At 41.0% G+C, this 17,702-nt stretch overlaps 1 protein-coding gene across 3 annotated transcripts in view; it reads right to left on the bottom strand.

The window, feature by feature from the left end:
• TATDN1 (TatD DNase domain containing 1) overlaps positions 1 to 17,599 on the bottom strand; it is a gene marked incomplete at both ends in the record, with an annotated part of 40,363 nt that extends 22,764 nt beyond the window's left edge. The window contains 4 exons of one of the 3 annotated variants that reach the window (XM_080693834.1): positions 389 to 452; positions 6,461 to 6,510; positions 8,505 to 8,570; positions 17,578 to 17,599. In XM_080693834.1, coding sequence (XP_080549960.1) covers positions 389 to 452; positions 6,461 to 6,510; positions 8,505 to 8,570; positions 17,578 to 17,599 — 202 coding nt within the window. Of the gene's footprint in view, positions 1 to 388; positions 453 to 6,460; positions 6,511 to 8,504; positions 8,571 to 17,577 lie in introns of those variants that run through there. The other 2 variants (XM_080693836.1, XM_080693835.1) reach the window with 2 other exon arrangements.
• Between the last annotated feature and the right edge of the window lie 103 nt (positions 17,600 to 17,702).

Here is a 17,702-nt window from a genome sequence, read left to right as displayed (position 1 = left end):
ACTTTTAGAAGAAAAGTGTAAACAAAAAGTAACTCAAATCTTAGAAACACATTACAAAACACAAAACTTACACATCAAAATACTAGAGGTAATTTAACCTCTAAATAAATATGTATCTTAAATCATGTATCTGGATTACTTAATTCTCATTACTGAAATAATAAATACTAAAATAATATTAAAGCAATCTTTGTTAAGCACTACAAGAGGGTTTTATCAAATATCTGACATACTCATTTTGTCATTTTAAGCATGCCTACTGAAACAATCCATTCTCCTACTGTATCTACAGTCAACAATCCATTGTTATACCTGAAGCACTTCTCAGAAAGACTTCTTCAAAATTACTTAATTCATATTTTTTTTGGTAAAATTAATATGAGGATACCATTTGTTTGTGCCAAACTGAGCGCATCTTTACTGTCTTGTAGATCTCCACCTGTAATCATAAACTGAAACAGAAAGAAATGAAGTAAGTGGCCTTAATAGGGCACCCACAAGCTTCCTGGACACGCCTTCCTGCCACTTCTTCACTGCAGGATGCTCTTCCCTCTGACTATCACACACCAGCCCTTCCCTTAAAATTCGGCTGGGAAGATCATCTCTCCACACAGTGCACCTGAGTACACACACAGCCCACAGGAGAATTTGTCACTCCCTCTCTATTGAAATGCAGTTACATGTCTGTCTCTGCTGTTAGACTCCGAGTTCCAGATCTCATGTTAAAAAGGCTGAATAACTAAAAAGGCATGAACTTATTATTGTTAACCTAAGTCAGTAATCATCTAAATCAGTGACTTACGAGTGTTCATTAATACAGCAGTTCTCTGGATGTGGTCCAGGAGGAGGTATAGGAGGTCAAAATTATTTTCATGGCCTGGCGTGGTGGCTTATGCTTGTCATCCTAGTACTTGGGAGGCTGAGATAAGGAGGATCACAGGTTTACAGCCAGCCTCAGCAACTAGGTGTGGCCCTCTGCAACTTAGTGAGACCCTGTTTCCAAATTAAAACAAAACAAAACAAACAAACAGAAAAAAAGGGCTGGAGATATAGCTCAGAGGTAGAATGCCCCTGGGTTCCATCCCTAGTAACAGACACACACAAATTTTTTTCATAATTATACTAAATTTGTTTTTTTCACTCTTGTTCTGTCACAAGTATAGTGAGGTCTTTCAGAGGCTGCTTGATGCATGATAACCCAAGAGACAAACTACGGAAACATGAAACTGCGGCTGTCTTCTGTTAACCCAGCCAGAAGATATCTGAAAGAACATAAAATATTCTCTCAGCTATTTAGCAAGGCTCTTTGCAACTCAGTGAGACCCTGTTTCAAAATAAAGAATCAGTTGGTATGGTGGCGCATGCTTGTAATCTCTGTGCTTGGGAGGCTGAGACAGGAGGATCACGCAGGTTTGAAGCCAGCCGCGCTGGCTTAAGAGAGCCTCTTTCTAAATAAAAATATATAATAGGTCTGGGAGTGTAGCCCAGAGGTAGAAGGGTTCCATCCCCAGTACCACCACCAAAAAAAAAAAAAAAAAAAAAAAAAAAAAGGACAGGGAGTATGCCCCTGGGTTGAATGCCCCTGGGTTCCATCCCTAGACCCGCAAAATAAATAAATAAATAAACAAATAAATAAATAAATAAATAAATATTTTAATTGTTAAGGTTTATTTTGGAAAATACTTATTTTTCATAAAAATTTGTTATTTATACTATATAGTAGTTTACTGTCATATTCTAAAATTAATAAATTATTAAATGTTTTCTGTTTTAATTTCTAATACAGTATATATCAATAGATACAACCCACATAAACAGAAGTTCTTTGGGATCTGGGCACAGTGGCTCAGACCTATCCTAATTAATTCTAATCCCAATACTTGGGAAGCTGAGATAAGCTGATTGCAGGTTTGAGGCCAGCCTCAGCAACTTAGCAAGACCTTGTTTCAAAATAAAAAATAAAGTCGGGCTAGGTTATACCTCAGAGGTAGAATGCCCCTGAGTTCAACCCCAGTTATCCCCCCAAAAAAGCTCTTTGGGGTTCTTCAATAATATTTAAGAATATAAAGAAGTTCTAAGACTAAAAAGTTTAAGACTACTGAGTTAGTATAGTGACAGATTCTGTTTAGGGAATTTAAGGCTCTTGGGAAATGAGCTTTCCTATAAAGACAGTATTAGACTGCATGGTTAGAATACCATCTGTCACCAAGAACCGTGAGTTGACAGTGACTACTGAACAGTGCTATTCAAGGTACACATTCTTCTAAAAGAGCGATTTATGCACATTGATAGATATTGCTAAAATATACTTCAAGAACATCACTAAGCACAATTCATTCAATGAATGAATTCAGAGAATATACACAACAAAGGTGAAATTGCAAATGATAAACATTTTCATAAAGCAATTTAAAGCTCTAATACGATTAGATAAAGAGTATCTATTCAGGAATATATATTAACAATAAATCCTCAACTGCCTGTAGAATACAGGATATAAGATGTTTATAGAAATATTGGAGCCGGGCGTGGTGGTGTATGCTTGTTATCCTCGCGCTTGGGAGGCAGAGACAGGAGGATTGCGCAGGTTCGAAACCAGCTGTGCTGTCTTAAGAGACCCTGTTTCCAAATAAAAAGTATTAAAAAAAATAGGTCTGGGAGTGTAGACCGGAGGAGAAGGGTTTCCAGAAACCCCAGTACCACCAAAAGAAGAAAGAAAGAAAGAAAAAAAGAAAGAAAGAAAGAAAGAAAGAAAGAAAGAAAGAAAGAAAGAAAGGAAGGAAGGTAGGGAAAACTTTATTTTACTTGTTTACTAACATTATCAGAGAGAGAGGGAGGGAGAGGGAGAGTGTGTGTGTGTATGTGTGTGTGTGGTTCTGGGGATTGAAACAGGACTTCGCTAGATTGCTGAGACTCTCACTACACTGCTGAGGCTGTCCTCCAAACTGAGATCTTCCTATTTTAGCCTCCCAAGTAGTGGGGTTACAGGAGTGTGCTACCATGCCTGGCACCTAACTCCTTAAAACCAAACCAGATGCTCATATCTAGTACTTGAATTATGTAAGTTTCTAATCAAGGTTCCTTTTTACTTTACCTATAACTTTTTTCCACAGTAGAAAAAGTAAGGGCAAGACTAGAGGGCATAATTTCCCCTCCTCATGTACAGTGATGGGGATGACATGACATCCACCATACACACAGAAGCTTACTTTATGCCAGGCACAACACCAAAGGCTTAGCACTCATTATTTCATTTAATCCTCATAACAAGCCTGTTAATTAGGTGCTATTACTGATCCCTTTTTAGAGATGAAAAAAAACGAAACTTTGAAAGAGAAAGTATTCCAAGTCATCAAGTTCGGGCTTTATAACTTAGTGTCTTTCATAGGACGTCAAGGGCTGGAACCCAGGTATGTGATGCTTTCTCTGCTTTTAACCATCGCAGTATAACTACAAGCCACTAAATAAAATTCCAACTGGGAATCAGGCTCCGGTAAAAGTCACTTAAGTTCCGTCATCATTCCTGCGTCAGGAGTTTACAGATGTATGTGTGATGAGAACTATTATGACTAAATTACTCATGTTTGACACATGAAAATTTAGAAGCTTGGTATCTCAGAGTTTATAAGAAAGTATCAGATAAAGTGATTTACCAAGCAGAAAATGACCACATAATGAGAAATTCAGGTAACTTTTATTGTCTTATTACTTGTGAGTAATATCTAATACAATTTTAGAGTTGGAGACTGCAGAATCTATTTAATGTAGTGTCATTTTTTATTTTTGGTGGTGCTGGGGATTAAACCCAGGGGAATTCTTCCTCTGAGCTATACCCTCAGCCCAATTTCTCTATTCTTTATTTTGAAACAGGCTCTCACTAAGTTGAGGAGGGCCTCATTAAGTAGCTGAGGCTGGCCATGAACCTGGATCCTCCTGCCTCAGCCTCCCAAGTACTGGGATTACAAACGTGTGCCACCACACATGGCAATGTAGTGTCATTTTTTTGAATTGAGGATATTCATCTTAGAAGGAATTGCTACCAAGTGTCCTAATACCATACTATGGAATTAACCTTATTTCTTATGTGCATGTGTGGGCTAGCTTACTATTTTACTATTTATTTTATTTATATTTTGCATCCTCAGCTCCTGTTGCTTTATTGCTAAACACAAACACACATGCAGACTTTCTAGCTCATAACAGTTCCTTTTTACATCAGGGAATAAAGTTTCTTCTTTAAAACTTCCAAAGATAGCCAGGCGTGGTGGCGCCCACTTGCTATCCCAGTGCTTAGCAGGCTGAGTCAGGAGGACCACACAGGTTCAAAGCCAGCCTCAGCTACTTAGTGAGACCCTGTTTCCAAATAAAGTATAAAATAGGTCTGGGAGTATAGCCCGGAGGTAGAAAAGCACTCGGGTTCCACCCCCAGTACCACAAAAAATAAAAAACAAAGCTTCCAAAGATGCTGTGCATGGTGGTGCACACACTTGTAATCCCAGTACTTGGGAGGCTGAGACAAGAGGATTATAGATTCATAGCCAGGTTCAATGACTTAGTGAGGCCTTCTGCAACTTAGAGGGACCTTGTTTCAAAATAAAGAATAAAAAATAGGTTGGGAGTACCTCGGAGGTTGAATGCCCCTGAGTTCAATCCCCAATCTCTCTCTCTCTCTCTCTCTCTCTCTCTCTCTCTCTCTCTCTCTCTCTCTCTCACACACACACACACACACACACACACACACCCCTCCCAAAGATGCATAGATCAAAGAATTTGACACTGAGCTAATTAATATTAATTTGTGCTGGGCGTGGTGGTACACACTTGTAATCCCAGTACTTGGGAGGCTGAGACAGGAGGATCACGGAGGTTCAAAGCCAGCCTCAGCTACTTATTGAGGCTCTCAGCAACTTAGTGAGACCCTGTTTCCAAATAAAACACAAAATAGGTCTGGGAGTGTAGCCCAAAGGTAGAAAGCCTCTGGGTTCAATCTCCAGCACCACATACACACACACACACACACACACACACACACACACAGTAATAATTTGCCTATAATACTAAAAACTACTATACTATAAACTATCTAAAAATAGTAAGAATTCTGTGAGGCAAGGCCGCTATTGAGGCCTCTGAGGCCGGGATTGGATCCTGCTGAGGGGTTAGGCCGGTCTGGGACCAGCGAGGCTGGGATCGGAGCCTGCCGTGAGGCAAAGACGATGCTGGGGCCTCCGAGGCCGGGATCGGAGCCTGCCGAGGGGTTAGGCCGGCGCTGGGGCCAGCGAGGCCAGGATCGGAGCCTGCCGTGAGGCAAGGCCAGTGCTGGGGCCTCCGAGGCTGGGATCGGAGCCTGCCGAGGGGTCAGGCCTGTGCCAGGGCCAGCGTGGCCGGGATCGGAGCCTTCCGTGAGGCAAGGCCGGTGTTGGGGCCTCCGAGGCTGGGATCAGAGCCAGCTGAGGGGTTAGGCCAGTGTTGGGGCCAGCGAGGCCAGAACCGGGGCCTCCCATGAGGCAAGGCCGCTGCTTGAGCCAGCGAGGTCTGGATCAGTCCACTGGGTAGCCAGGCCACAACTGGGGCCGTCAAGAGTGGGATCGGTATTTGCAACGCGGCATGCACAGAGAAATATTGCAGAAAATTAAAACCAGATGCTTCCCCTAATCAGCAATAACTAGGAGGAAAGGGGCAACAGGAAGTGGTCGAGCTATAGAAAGGGCCCTATAGTGAAGCAATTAAGGTGACCAATCAGAGGGTATGGAATAGGGGAGGATGGAGCTTCTTTAAAATGCAGGAGGTACATAAACATATGTATCAAAGTTAATCACCAAACAAGCATGGGATCGAGGGAGGGGGAGGGAATGGGATGGGGACTGGATGAGGGCTAATTGTATGATGTGTGCTTGTATATCCTCTCAAGTCTTATATTCCAATGTGATGTATGATTACAATGCACCAATAAAAATAAATTTTAAAAAATATAAAATTAAAAAAATTAAAAAAATAAAAATAGTAAGAATTTTTATCACTATAAAAATTTAAGAGAGCTGGGCATCGTGGCACACGACTATAATCCTAGTACTTGGGATGCTGGTTCACAGGCTTCATCTGTCAACTTACAAGATGCTCAGCAACCTAGAAGACCCTATTTCCAAATAAAAAATAAAATAGGTCTGGGGGCATAGTTTGGAGGTAGAATGCCTCTGGGTTCGATACATATAGCGAGCAAACACGCACTCGTGCGCTCGTGTGCACACACACGCACACACATACACACACACACACACACACACACACACACACCCTTATGAACAGTATTTTGATCTTTTATTTCTTTTAGCTTTCTGATATTACATGTAGACAATATATACCCCAAGTGTGCAGAATTGGCTCTATCCTTTTTACTTTTCAGAATTTTAAGTAAATTTTACTTAAAAAATCCTTGAGAATAATAAGAAACAGAAGTTACCTTTTTAACACCAATCTGGACAGCTCTCTCTATTACATCCTGTAGGTCATCTGTACAAGACAAACCATACATTAAGAAAACCTGGTAAATAAAAATAATTCACATATCTAGGCTGTGATTGTAGCTTGGTGGTAGAGTGCTTGCCTAGCATGCAGAGGACCCTGCGTTCAATTCTCATGAGTGCAAAAACTAAAACCAAAACCCAAACACTTATTTATAATTAGTTATCCCTTCTTGAAACAAAAATACAGAGAAATAATCCTATGTACTAAATCAAAGTCAAATCAATACTATTTGAAAAATACTTGTCACATAATAAGATGAGAGCTAACAAAAACCATAACTTGTCACATAAGACCAGAGCTGGCAAAAATCTTAATTAAAAACAAAGAGAAACCACCGAGTGTGGTGTCACATGCTGTATTCCCAGTAGTTGGGAAGCTGAGACAGAAGGATTGCAGGTTCCAAGCCAGCCTCAACAACATAGCAAGGCCCTCAGCAACTCAGTAAGATCATTTCAAAATAAAAAATAAGCCAGGCATGGTGGTGCATGTTTGTAATCCCAGCATTTGAGAGGCTGAGACAGGAGGATCTGGGTTCATGAACAGCTTCAGCCACTTAGTGAGGCCCTTTACAACTCAGTGAGACCTTGTTTCAAAATAAAGAATAAAAAAATAGGGCTAGGAGTGTAGCTCAGAGGTATAATGCTCCTGGGTTCCATCCCCAGCAGCCCCCAAAATAAAAATAAATAAATAAACAAATAACAAAAATGAAAAAAGGCTGGGTATAACTCAAGACATAGAATGCCTGAGTTCATTTCCCCATACCAAAAGGAAGAGAGAGAGAGAGAAAGAGAGAGTTAGAAAACAATATAAGGTAAATTAAGTCACTTTCCTTAATTTGGAATTTTTTGGTGTATATATATATATATATATATATATATATATATATATATATATTTTTTTTTTTTTTATTAAAGTAAATTAAGAAAACAAAGCTGGGAAGGTGGTTCTAGTTGAGCACTTGCTGAGCATGTGTGCGGCCCTCAGTTTAATCTCCATGATCACATACACAAAAAGGCAAACATTAAAGATTGTTTATTTTACTGTGGCTTTCCTGCATATACTTGCAGTGCTTCCCAAATATGATATAACTTTTCTTTATGAATTCCTTTAATGCTCTATGTCTATGATTAACATCCCCACTATGGAAGAATAATTTATATTTTCCCTGATAGTTTTTTTTTTTTACATTTCTATCATACATTGTTAAGTAACAATACATTTTCTTGTAAGATTAGTAAAAGTTATTAATCTCAAGCCAGGCATGGCGGCACACACTTATAATCCCTGCACTTGGGAGGCGGAGACAGGAGCATTGCGCAGGTTTGAAGCCAGCTTCCACAGGCTTAAGAGACCCTGTTTCCAAATAAAAAATATATAAGAGGTCTGGGAGTGTAGACCGGAGGTAGAAGGCCCCTGGATTCCATACCCAGTACCACCACACACACACACAAAAAAAATATACACACACACACACACACACACACACACACACACACATATGTATATGTATGTATATATATTAATCAATAAAAGGCCATAAATAAATGGACTGCAAAATAAAACAATTATGTAATAAAAATCCATTAATTTCTTAATAGCAGAGTAAATGTGATTAGAATTTAGTAACTATTCTTTCTTTTTTTATTTCTTTTTGTGTGTGTGTGTGTGGTACTGGGGTTCCTGGAAGCCCTTCTACCTCTGGGCTACACTCCCAGACCTATTTTTTTATACTTTTTTATTTTTGGAAACAGGGTCTCTTAAGCCAGCACGGCTGGCTTCGAACCTGCTCGATCCTCCTGTCTCTGCCTCCCAAGTGTGGGGATTACAAGCGTGCACCACCACGCCCGGCTAATAACTACTATTTCTAAAGTAGCTACAAAATACTGATTTTAATAGTGGATTATGCTTTTCAGTATCTCCTTAAGGCAGAAAATTTATCTTCATATAGAACTGTTTATCTTAGTAAAAGGAAGATTTACCTTGATGCTTCTGAATCCCCCTATAAATTCCTCTGAACATAGGATCTGTCAAATTGATGCCAATATCTATGGAAAGCAAAAGTAAGATAACCAATTAATCATTGAGTCTTTTTATTAGAAATTTCCTCAAATAAAAGGTCTTCTTACTACACTCATTCACACTCGTTCATTCAAACGATATCCAAGTGTTGGCCACTTGTCAGCTGTCGTGCTGTACTCATGGGATACAAAGATGAATAACACACAATTCCTGTTCTCAAGAAACTCACTGCAGAGTTGGTAAGGCGTAGCCATTAACAGATAGTTATGAAATATGAGAAGTACTGGACCAGGTGCAGTGGTGCATACCTATAATCTTAGCTACTAGGGAGGCCAAGGCAGAGAATTACAAGTATACAGCCAGCCCCGGCAACTCCATGAAACCCTGGCTCGAAATAAAAGTGAAAAGAGACGAGGATGTAGCTCACTGGTAAAGCACCCTGGGTTTAATCCTCCATACAAAAAAATAAATAAATAAATAAAGACGGTAAAGATACCTTTATTGAAGAGGAATTACTCAATGATGGTTTCATAGCAGGGGAGAAAGAGAGCTCAACTCCAAATCCAAGAACAAAACAGGTGGGTATCAGTAGACAGAAAATTACCAAGAAGAAAGAGCAGGGTAATCCAACCTGACAGATCCCTGCTAAGGGATGGGATAGCGAGGGTGAGGGACGAGGAGTTGGTCAGATATCCAGGTGGGGATTTTCACTACACTGACCCAGTGAGTTCTTGCTAAAACTCTAGCCAGTGAGAAAGGCCAGAGTCCAGTGTCAGGACCTAGTCAACAGGCCAGCTCCGGGCAGGCTGACTCAGGTTTCACAAGTGAGAGTCTCTGTCAACAAGCAAAAATGAGAACTTTTCTAAAGAGAAACACATGAGACCAAAAGGTAAGTAAATTTAACAAGTGAACATTTATGACTCTTGTGTAAAAGTGGACTAAAGACTAGCTTTGAGGCTCAGCCTGGGAAGGCCCTCCTTGTTCCTGTCTGAGCCCTACAAAGAATGAGTGCTAAATGGTTCTGCAGGTAGATGGCACTGGGGCCAATTCCAGGTGACTACACTTCCTCTTAGGCTGTCCTCTGAAGGAGTCACTGTACACTTCGACATTTAACTTTGGACTCAGCTACTTCTTGGGCATCAGGATACCCTGCATTGGCTCAGTCACCAGTTTCTTCCCTTTTCTGAGAGAATCTCTTGTGACTTAGCCATTCCCCCTTTTCTTTCTGCTATTGGCTTGTCCCGCGTGTATTCCTTAGTCAGTGATTAGGGTTGTTTCTATCCTTTGATGAACAGGGTACGGCTAACCTCCTAACCTCTTCACCTAAGCCGGAAGGTTTGATGGCAAACATTTTCATTCTGGGACTCTACATTATTGATGTAAGTTTCCTGAAAAGCTATTCTCCTCTTTTCTATACTAAATTGTCTCAGATATAAATCACTTCCTCACCCACCCACCAGCAAACGTCTACAGGATGACTGAATGAGTAAGGGACCAAAGAAAAGTTCAGACTGATTGACTAAAATGTATTCAATCCGTGAGTAAGTTCCAAGTAGGTTAATAGAAGAACTGCAATTATATAGTTAAGAGGGAAAATGGACTTTGAAATTGGAATTTCTGGCATTGAAAAGTATTTGCTAACTGATCTTGGACAGATAATTAGCCCTTGCTGAGCCTCAGTTTTGTTCTGGTAGGATGAGCAAAGAATTTCTCCTGCCAGTGATGTGTTTCAATCCAAAATTGAAGGTGAGAGCATTGTGCAGATCAGAAGCCCTAGAACATGTAATTATTATTATTACTGAGCACAGTACAAAGACTGTAACATGAAGAGGAATTTGAGTCAGCATTAACTGTACTGTCAAACTATCTTAAGTGGTTAATACTCTTAACACAAGAGTACATTATCAAGTAACCAAATGTAGGCCAACTTGTTTTTTATATATTACTCAAGACAGAATCATTAAAATAATGCCAGTCAAAATCCTACTTATTAAATTGTTACAAATAATACCTTTTAAATCAAAACAGTTCCTGTCCAGAAGTTTACTTATAGGCAAGTAAACTCAAAAGTAAACAAATACTATATGTAATTTCTAGCCAATTCTGAGATAGAAATTTAGGTGTTAAAATATAGCTTAAGCCAATCATTGTGGCATACGCATGTAATCCCAGTACTTGGGAGGCTGAGACAGGAAGATCACAAGTTTGCAACTGGCCTCAACTACTTAGTATGGCCCTCTGCAACTTAGTGAGACCCTGTTTCAAAATAAAGTGTAAAAACACAGGGATGAGGGTGTAGTTCGGAGGCAGAATGCTCCTGGGTTCAATTCCCAGTACTGCCAATAAATAAACAACGCTCTAACTGGACAAAGGCTGAGGACCAGAGTGTAAAGACTATTAAACAGCCCATGAAGTATTTTGTAACCTTCCAGTTAACTGTAAGTTTTCTGGAATATAGCAGAACAGGAAATGAGACCTCAACAGAGAGATTATTAATCTTGTGAGGTTAGAAGTTAACATATTTGATTGGACCAAGACCCTTTAGCCCTGATCACAGACCACCTGACTTCCAGGGAGGTTTATGTAAACTGAAACCTAGACAGCAATCACAAATGGGGGAAACACAATCTTGCTCACTATTTCCCAGCCATGAGAGAAGCCCAGCCTCTTTGGAACATACCTATTCCATCTAATTATCTTCTTAGTCTTTGTTTTCTTTTTCTAGCACATCTTCCTTCACCTGGTTCAGAATTCCAAACAAAGGCCAGGCCTCAAGCCCTGTCATTGTTTCTCACCCTCAATATGGCCCACATTCTGCTCTGAGAACGCTTACTTCCACCTTCCACTTTCTAATAAAGCTCTTCCCCCTTTCCAGTACCTGAAACATCCTTGATTTCTTCTCTGCAATAGTATAGAATGCCCTTACAAATTCATGGTACTTCCCAGAAAGGTAAATTCTTGATAGGTTTGAAGGAGTGGAAGAATAATCTCAAAACATGTCCAACTGTTACATTTCCTCATGAAATCACCTGGAGAACTGTAGCTGCAGACGAACCATCTGACCTTTCTTTTCCTAAATGCAGCAAGCTGTAAAGATTGTTTGAGGAGGAGGCTCCTCCCTGGCCCAAGGTAGGAAAACAGTCACCAGACACTGGGAACTGGGGTTGTAATAAATCTGAATTGACTCATTTGGAATAACTCTTATCTTCCACTAGCTTTTGCCCACTCCCTTCCATATATGTCCTCAGGACGGCCCTAGAACTTACTGTACCAGCTCAAAGATTCCTTTGTTCTGTCATTCCTTCACAAATTTATTGTCCTCTGTCTAAAAGTATAAATTCATCTTGTTTGGTCATTTCTTCAGACTGTGCTCTTGTGAAGATGCTCATGTAGTTGTAAATTTTAGTAAACAGTGTATGTTTTTCTTCATTAATCACCCTTGCATTGATTTGATTAGATCCATTCAAAGAGTCCACATGAGAATTAAAGGTGGGATAACCTGCAGGTTCAAGAAGCAACCTTGTTCCTTGCAATTCCTGGGCCAATACATCACTCTTCGAAATGGAGAAGCCATAGGAAAGAAATGGTGATATTCAAACATAGAATCAAGAGAAACAACAGGACCTACTTTCTATTATGGGATGAAAAAGTTAAAAAAAATTGAGAAAGTTAAAAATATATAACTAATGGGAAAAAAAGAATGTATAAAAATGTATAAGAGTGCTGATCCACTAATATTTTTGTTTTTGTTTTCAGAACTGGAGACTGAACCCAGGGCCTCACCATGATAGACAAGCACTCTATCACTGAGCGTAACCCTTATGCCTTTTTATTTCACCCTGGCTGGCCTTAAACTTGTCATCCTCCTGCCTCAGTCTCCCAAGTAGCTGGGATTAAAGGTGTGCTGCTGTGCCTGGTCCCTCATGATTTCAGAAAATTAACTGATGCCACATATAAACAGGTAAATAAAATAGTTAAATAAAAATTACCCCAAATTTCCCAGTGATATTATACTTTTTTTCTTAGACTTCAGGAATCACTTCTGGTGAAGAAATGGAGTTATTAACCACAAGTTCAGTAATTCCTTCAGTTTTAGTTTCTTTTCTCTTTGACAAGTTCAAATACAATTAAACACCTTTCATTTAAGATGGCAAATATGGTAAGCTGTCATTAAAATATATTTTCCTATCTGTCTTACTCTACATATAGAAGTTCCAAAATGTCATTTTTTCCCCCAGTTTATTTCTGGGAGGTGGGATTTTAGGTAACATGTTGCTTTATTTTTCTATAATTTTGAAATTTTTAGTATGTCATTTGTTGAATAATAAAAATCACAATTTTTATAAAAGTACTGTTAAATAAAATCGAGAGGCCATTGTTTTAGAAGGAGCTACTGCCGTAAGTCCCAGCAAACCAGACCAAACCAAAATGGAGTCACTGTAAGAAAACAGCTCCCCCAAACAGACCAGCTTTTCCTAAAAACAGGAAATTCCAGTCAGGGTAATAAGGAAGTTTCCTCTACTTTAACCCTTTCCCAAATGTAACCTGATATTAACCAATCAATCTCTTCTATTGTTTCTATGTTCCCACTATACAAAACTCACTGTTTTGCCACCCCCCTTAGTGGAAGCTCATACTCTATTTGTGGAATGGAAGATGCCTTAATTCATGAATCCAAAAGCCAATTAGACCTATAACCAAACTTGGAAAATGATGTCAAAAACCTCTGGGACCAAAGCCAGGACCTCATGCATGATAGACAAGTATTCTACCACTGGGTTATACCTCAGAGCTGTCTGGCCTTCTTAGTCTTTGTTTTCTTTTCCTAGCACATCTTCCTTCACCTGGTTCAGAATTCCTGAGGGTGAATGAACAGTGTTGGGATAAGACAGATAACCATGCCCTGGCATCCAAATGTGTTTCAGGCCGTGAACGATGAAATATTTTGGAGATGCTTCCTATTCCTACTGAGAGCAAGGCTCATGTAGTTCAGTGTTCGGAACATAAGGAAAAGCTGTCGTCTGCCACTGGAATCACAGAATTGCAGTGGGGAAGAGAACCCGTGTGTGCTGCCCCTCAGCAGGAGGCTGGAATGCACAGGCATATCATATACCACATTCAGGACTCGGGGAACACAGTGTTGGCCTAGTACTATGTTTTGGATCAACTGTCCTCAAAGGCCAGAGTACTCAAGGTTTGTTCCTCCTAGCTGCACTATTGAGAAGTGTTGGAAACTTTTATACAAATAGCTTTGCTTCCCACCTGCCTCCCCTTTACTAGAAACATCCAGTTCTGAAGGGGACACACTTTTTATACAAGTAGAGAATAGGGAAATGTAGAAGCATGACCACCTGGGGAGAGTCAGCTGTTCTAACCCCAAATCTGACTGCTGTCGTAACGCTGGTGTATTTTTTCATGTGGTTGTTCTATATAAAGCTTGTTCTTGGCCCAGTTTTTCCATAGGTGTAATACAGTGCCTTTAAAAGTGTTTTTCATGACTCAGTAAGCTAAGAAATCAATGTAGTGGTTCACAGGCAGTGTTGGGGAGCAAATGCAGGACTTGGCCAGCTCCACCACTAAGCCACATTCCCACCCCTGAGGCAATGCTTCTTAAATGACAAAGAATAAAAGATCAAATGCCAGAGTGATACAAAGAATGTATAGTATGACACAATTTTTGTTTTTATTTAATGTACTGTGTGTGTGTGTGTGTGTGTGTGTGTGTGTGTGTGTGTGTGTTACTTAAGTCGAATCCAGGGGCATTCTACCTCTAATTTACACTCCCTGTCCTATTTTATTTTTTATTTCGAAATAGAGTCTTACTAAATTGCAGAGTGCCTCACTAAGTAGCTGAGGCTGGCCATGAACCTGTGATCTTCCTGCTTCAGGCATGTGCCACCATACTCGACTTTTGTTTTTATTTTTAAAAAGAAAAAAATAACGATGTTTGTGAATGTTTATATGCATCTGTATACATTTATTTAAGAATCAGGGAAGATTATATGCTAAGCTTTTTTGTTTTGTTTTGTTGGTGGTACTGGGGGTGGAACCCAGGGGCTTTCCAACTCCAGGCTGTACTCCCAGACCTATTTTATACTTTATTTGAAAACAGGGTCTCACTAAATTGCTGAGAGCCTCACTAAGTAGCTGAGGCTGGCTTTGAACCTGTGCAATCCTCCTGTCTCAGTCTCCCAAGCGCAGGGATTACAAGCCTGCGCCACCACACCCGGTTTATGCTAAGCTTTTTTTTTTTTTTTTTTTTTGGTGGTGGTACTGGGGTTCCTGGAAGCCCTTCTATCTCTGGACTACACTCCCAGATCCATTTTTACATTTTTATTTGGAAACAGGATCTCCTAAGCCAGGGCTGGCTTCGAACCTGCGTGATCCTCTTGTCTCTGCCTCCTAAGCGCAGGGATTACAAGCGTGCGCCACCACACCCGGCTATGCTAAGCTTTTAACATAGCTACATTAGGAGAGTAGAATTGTGAACTCTAAAGAAAATAATTAATCCATTATTTATTCCAATAAAGTTACCTTTTCTATCTCATTTGGTTCTGATTCCTTTCTCACTTTTCTTAACCATGTTAGCACCAAAGCTACATATATTCTTTTACCTATTCATTCATATTTCCACTGACCAGTACACTAAGTCCCTGAGAAATAAAGATAAATACCAGTATTTAACTTTAAAAGTTTGGTCTAGTGAGAAAGGGAAGTACACAAATATTTAATTATAGAGTTATGAAGTTTGAAAGGATAAGTCAAAAATCAGGCAGCCAGATAGCCAGAGGGCATTATAAGCAGAGGGAACATTTTGGCCCCAAACTGCCATTCTAACACACCTTGTCAAAGGTGAGAACAGTGTAGACAAATTTCTAGAGAGCACACAAAGGATGAGGCCAGCTGGACATGATGGTGCACACTTGTAATCCTGGTATTTGGGAGGCTGAGGCAGGAGGATCACAGGTTTGTAGCCAGCCTCAGCAACTTAGTGAGACCCTTTTCCAAAACAAACAAAAAAACAAACAAACACACAAATGAAAATTAGAACAGGGCTGGGGGTATAGCTCAGAGGTAAATACTCCTGAGTTTAATCCCCAATGCCAAAAAAGGAGGAAGGGGAGAGAGGAGGCAGGACCAAACTGCACAAAAGCTTTGTATGCTTTTAAGACAATTCAGGTATCCTATGGAGTATAACTGAAAGATCTGAAGCCAAATAAAAATTAATTTCTTTTAAGACAGACCACTCAGGCTTGTAATCCTAGGATTTGGGAGGCTTAGCCAGGAGGATCACAGTTCAAGGGTGCTGTGGTGCATGCCTGTAATTCCAGTACTTGGGAGGCTGAAACAGGAGAATCACAGGCTTGAGGGCTGCCTCAGCAACTTAGACCCTCAGCAATTAAGTGAGACCATGATTCAAAATAAAAGATTAAAAAAAAAGAAGCCAGGTGTGGTGGCACACGCTTGTAATTCCAGCATTTGGGAGACTGAGACAGGAGGATCGCAGTTCAAAGACAGCCTCAACTACTTAGGCCCTCTGCAACTCAGTGAGATCCTATTTCAAAATAAAGAATAAAAAAACAGGGCTGGAGGTATAGTTTGAAGGTAGAATGCCCCTGGGTTCCATCCCCTGTATCTCAAGGAAAAATAAATAAAAAAATAACTCAGGGTATAGGTTGGAGTTAGAATGTTCCTGGGTTCCATCCTTGGCACCAAACACAAACTTAAATGAACCTAATCCAAGCAACCTGGGTGGCTCTCCACTTACCGCCAAACCAGCCATGCTTTCAAGTTATATCACTGCCCTAGTTCAAAATGTGAAATGCTTCCCTTATTAAATCTACATAATTGCTATCAGGATTACCTTACTAAAGTGGAGACAGGGCCACCTTTTAAGTAGCTGGAAACTCCACAAAGACAAGGCTCACGCTCATCTTTACCTACTGCCCTATCTCTGAGTACAAGATTCCTGGCACATAGCTGGCACTCACTGATCTACGCGAAAAAATTCGCCCTTTGTGAAAAACCTTCAGTGAAGCTCCACTCTATTCAAAACGAACCTGAGATTCTTGGGTCCCAAGTTACCTTTCCAACCCTAGCTTCCACAATGTCCTTCAGGCTTTCCTACAGGCCTGGTAATAAACATCCATACCCTTTTGGATTCCTGCTCCATTCTCCTTTTCGTCCTACAGATGCTGAGATGAACCACTGTACTTGCCAAGTAGCAGAATTTGGTTTTCTCTGAACTACTTGTGTCTCCCCGTTTATCCATCAGATGGTGATGCTAGTAGTGACAGGACCGGCCTTTTGTGTCCTGTGTTCCTTGGCCAGTGTCAACCCCACTACAGGCACTCGGTAACTGTGATGTGAATGAACGAATGATTTAATTAATTGAGTGAAAGGGTGCTTCGAGGTGGTGGGGTGCACAAGGGACGAAGGGAAATACAGTGATTAGCTTTCCCGGGGGAGGAGGGATTCTTCCATTGTGAGGTGCTGCTAGGCAAGTGCTCTACCACAGAGCTACATCGTCACTCCTCAGACATTTTCTTTCCCCACTTTCTCTCTTTAGCGGCACTGGGAGTCGAACCCAACAACGCTCTGCCAGCGAGCTACACCTCTAACCCCTTTTTATTTTTTTGAGTCCGGTGGTCTCTCTAGGTTGCCCATGCAGGCCTCAAACTTGCGAGTCTCCTGCCTCAGCCTCCGGAGTAGCCAGGATGACAGACGTGTGCTGCCATCACGCCCGGATCTTCATCTTTAATTGATTACAACACACGCGACGAAAGGGGCACAAGTCATAACTGTGCGTCTTGTGAGTTTTCACAAATAAATACACACTCGTAAAACCAGCGCTTAGACCAAGAACAGTCACGTTCACTCCCAGGACCCAAAGGCCTCCCGCATCCTCTTCCATTGCTTTGCCCTTTCAGGCCTCAAAAAGCCCGGAGAGCGCAAGGCCCGAGGCCTCTGGCAGGGCGAGAGCCGCCCGGGGCGGGTCAGAGAGGCTCCCGGACCCGAAAAGCCTCCCCTTACCGATGAACTTGAAGCGGCTCATGCTGGCACCGCAGGCCCCTCCTCGGCGGAAGCGGAAGTGGCCGCCCGCGCTGCTCTTCCGGCAATTAGTCCCGCCCCACCCGGCGGACTTCCGGGCTCCCGGC

The sequence above is a fragment of the Muscardinus avellanarius genome, assembly GCF_963383645.1.
Source record: "Muscardinus avellanarius genome assembly, chromosome: 4".
Classification (NCBI taxonomy): Eukaryota; Metazoa; Chordata; class Mammalia; order Rodentia; family Gliridae; genus Muscardinus; species Muscardinus avellanarius.
The sequence above is the reverse complement of the archived record's forward strand: the minus strand, read 5'-3'. Positions and strand labels throughout refer to the sequence as shown.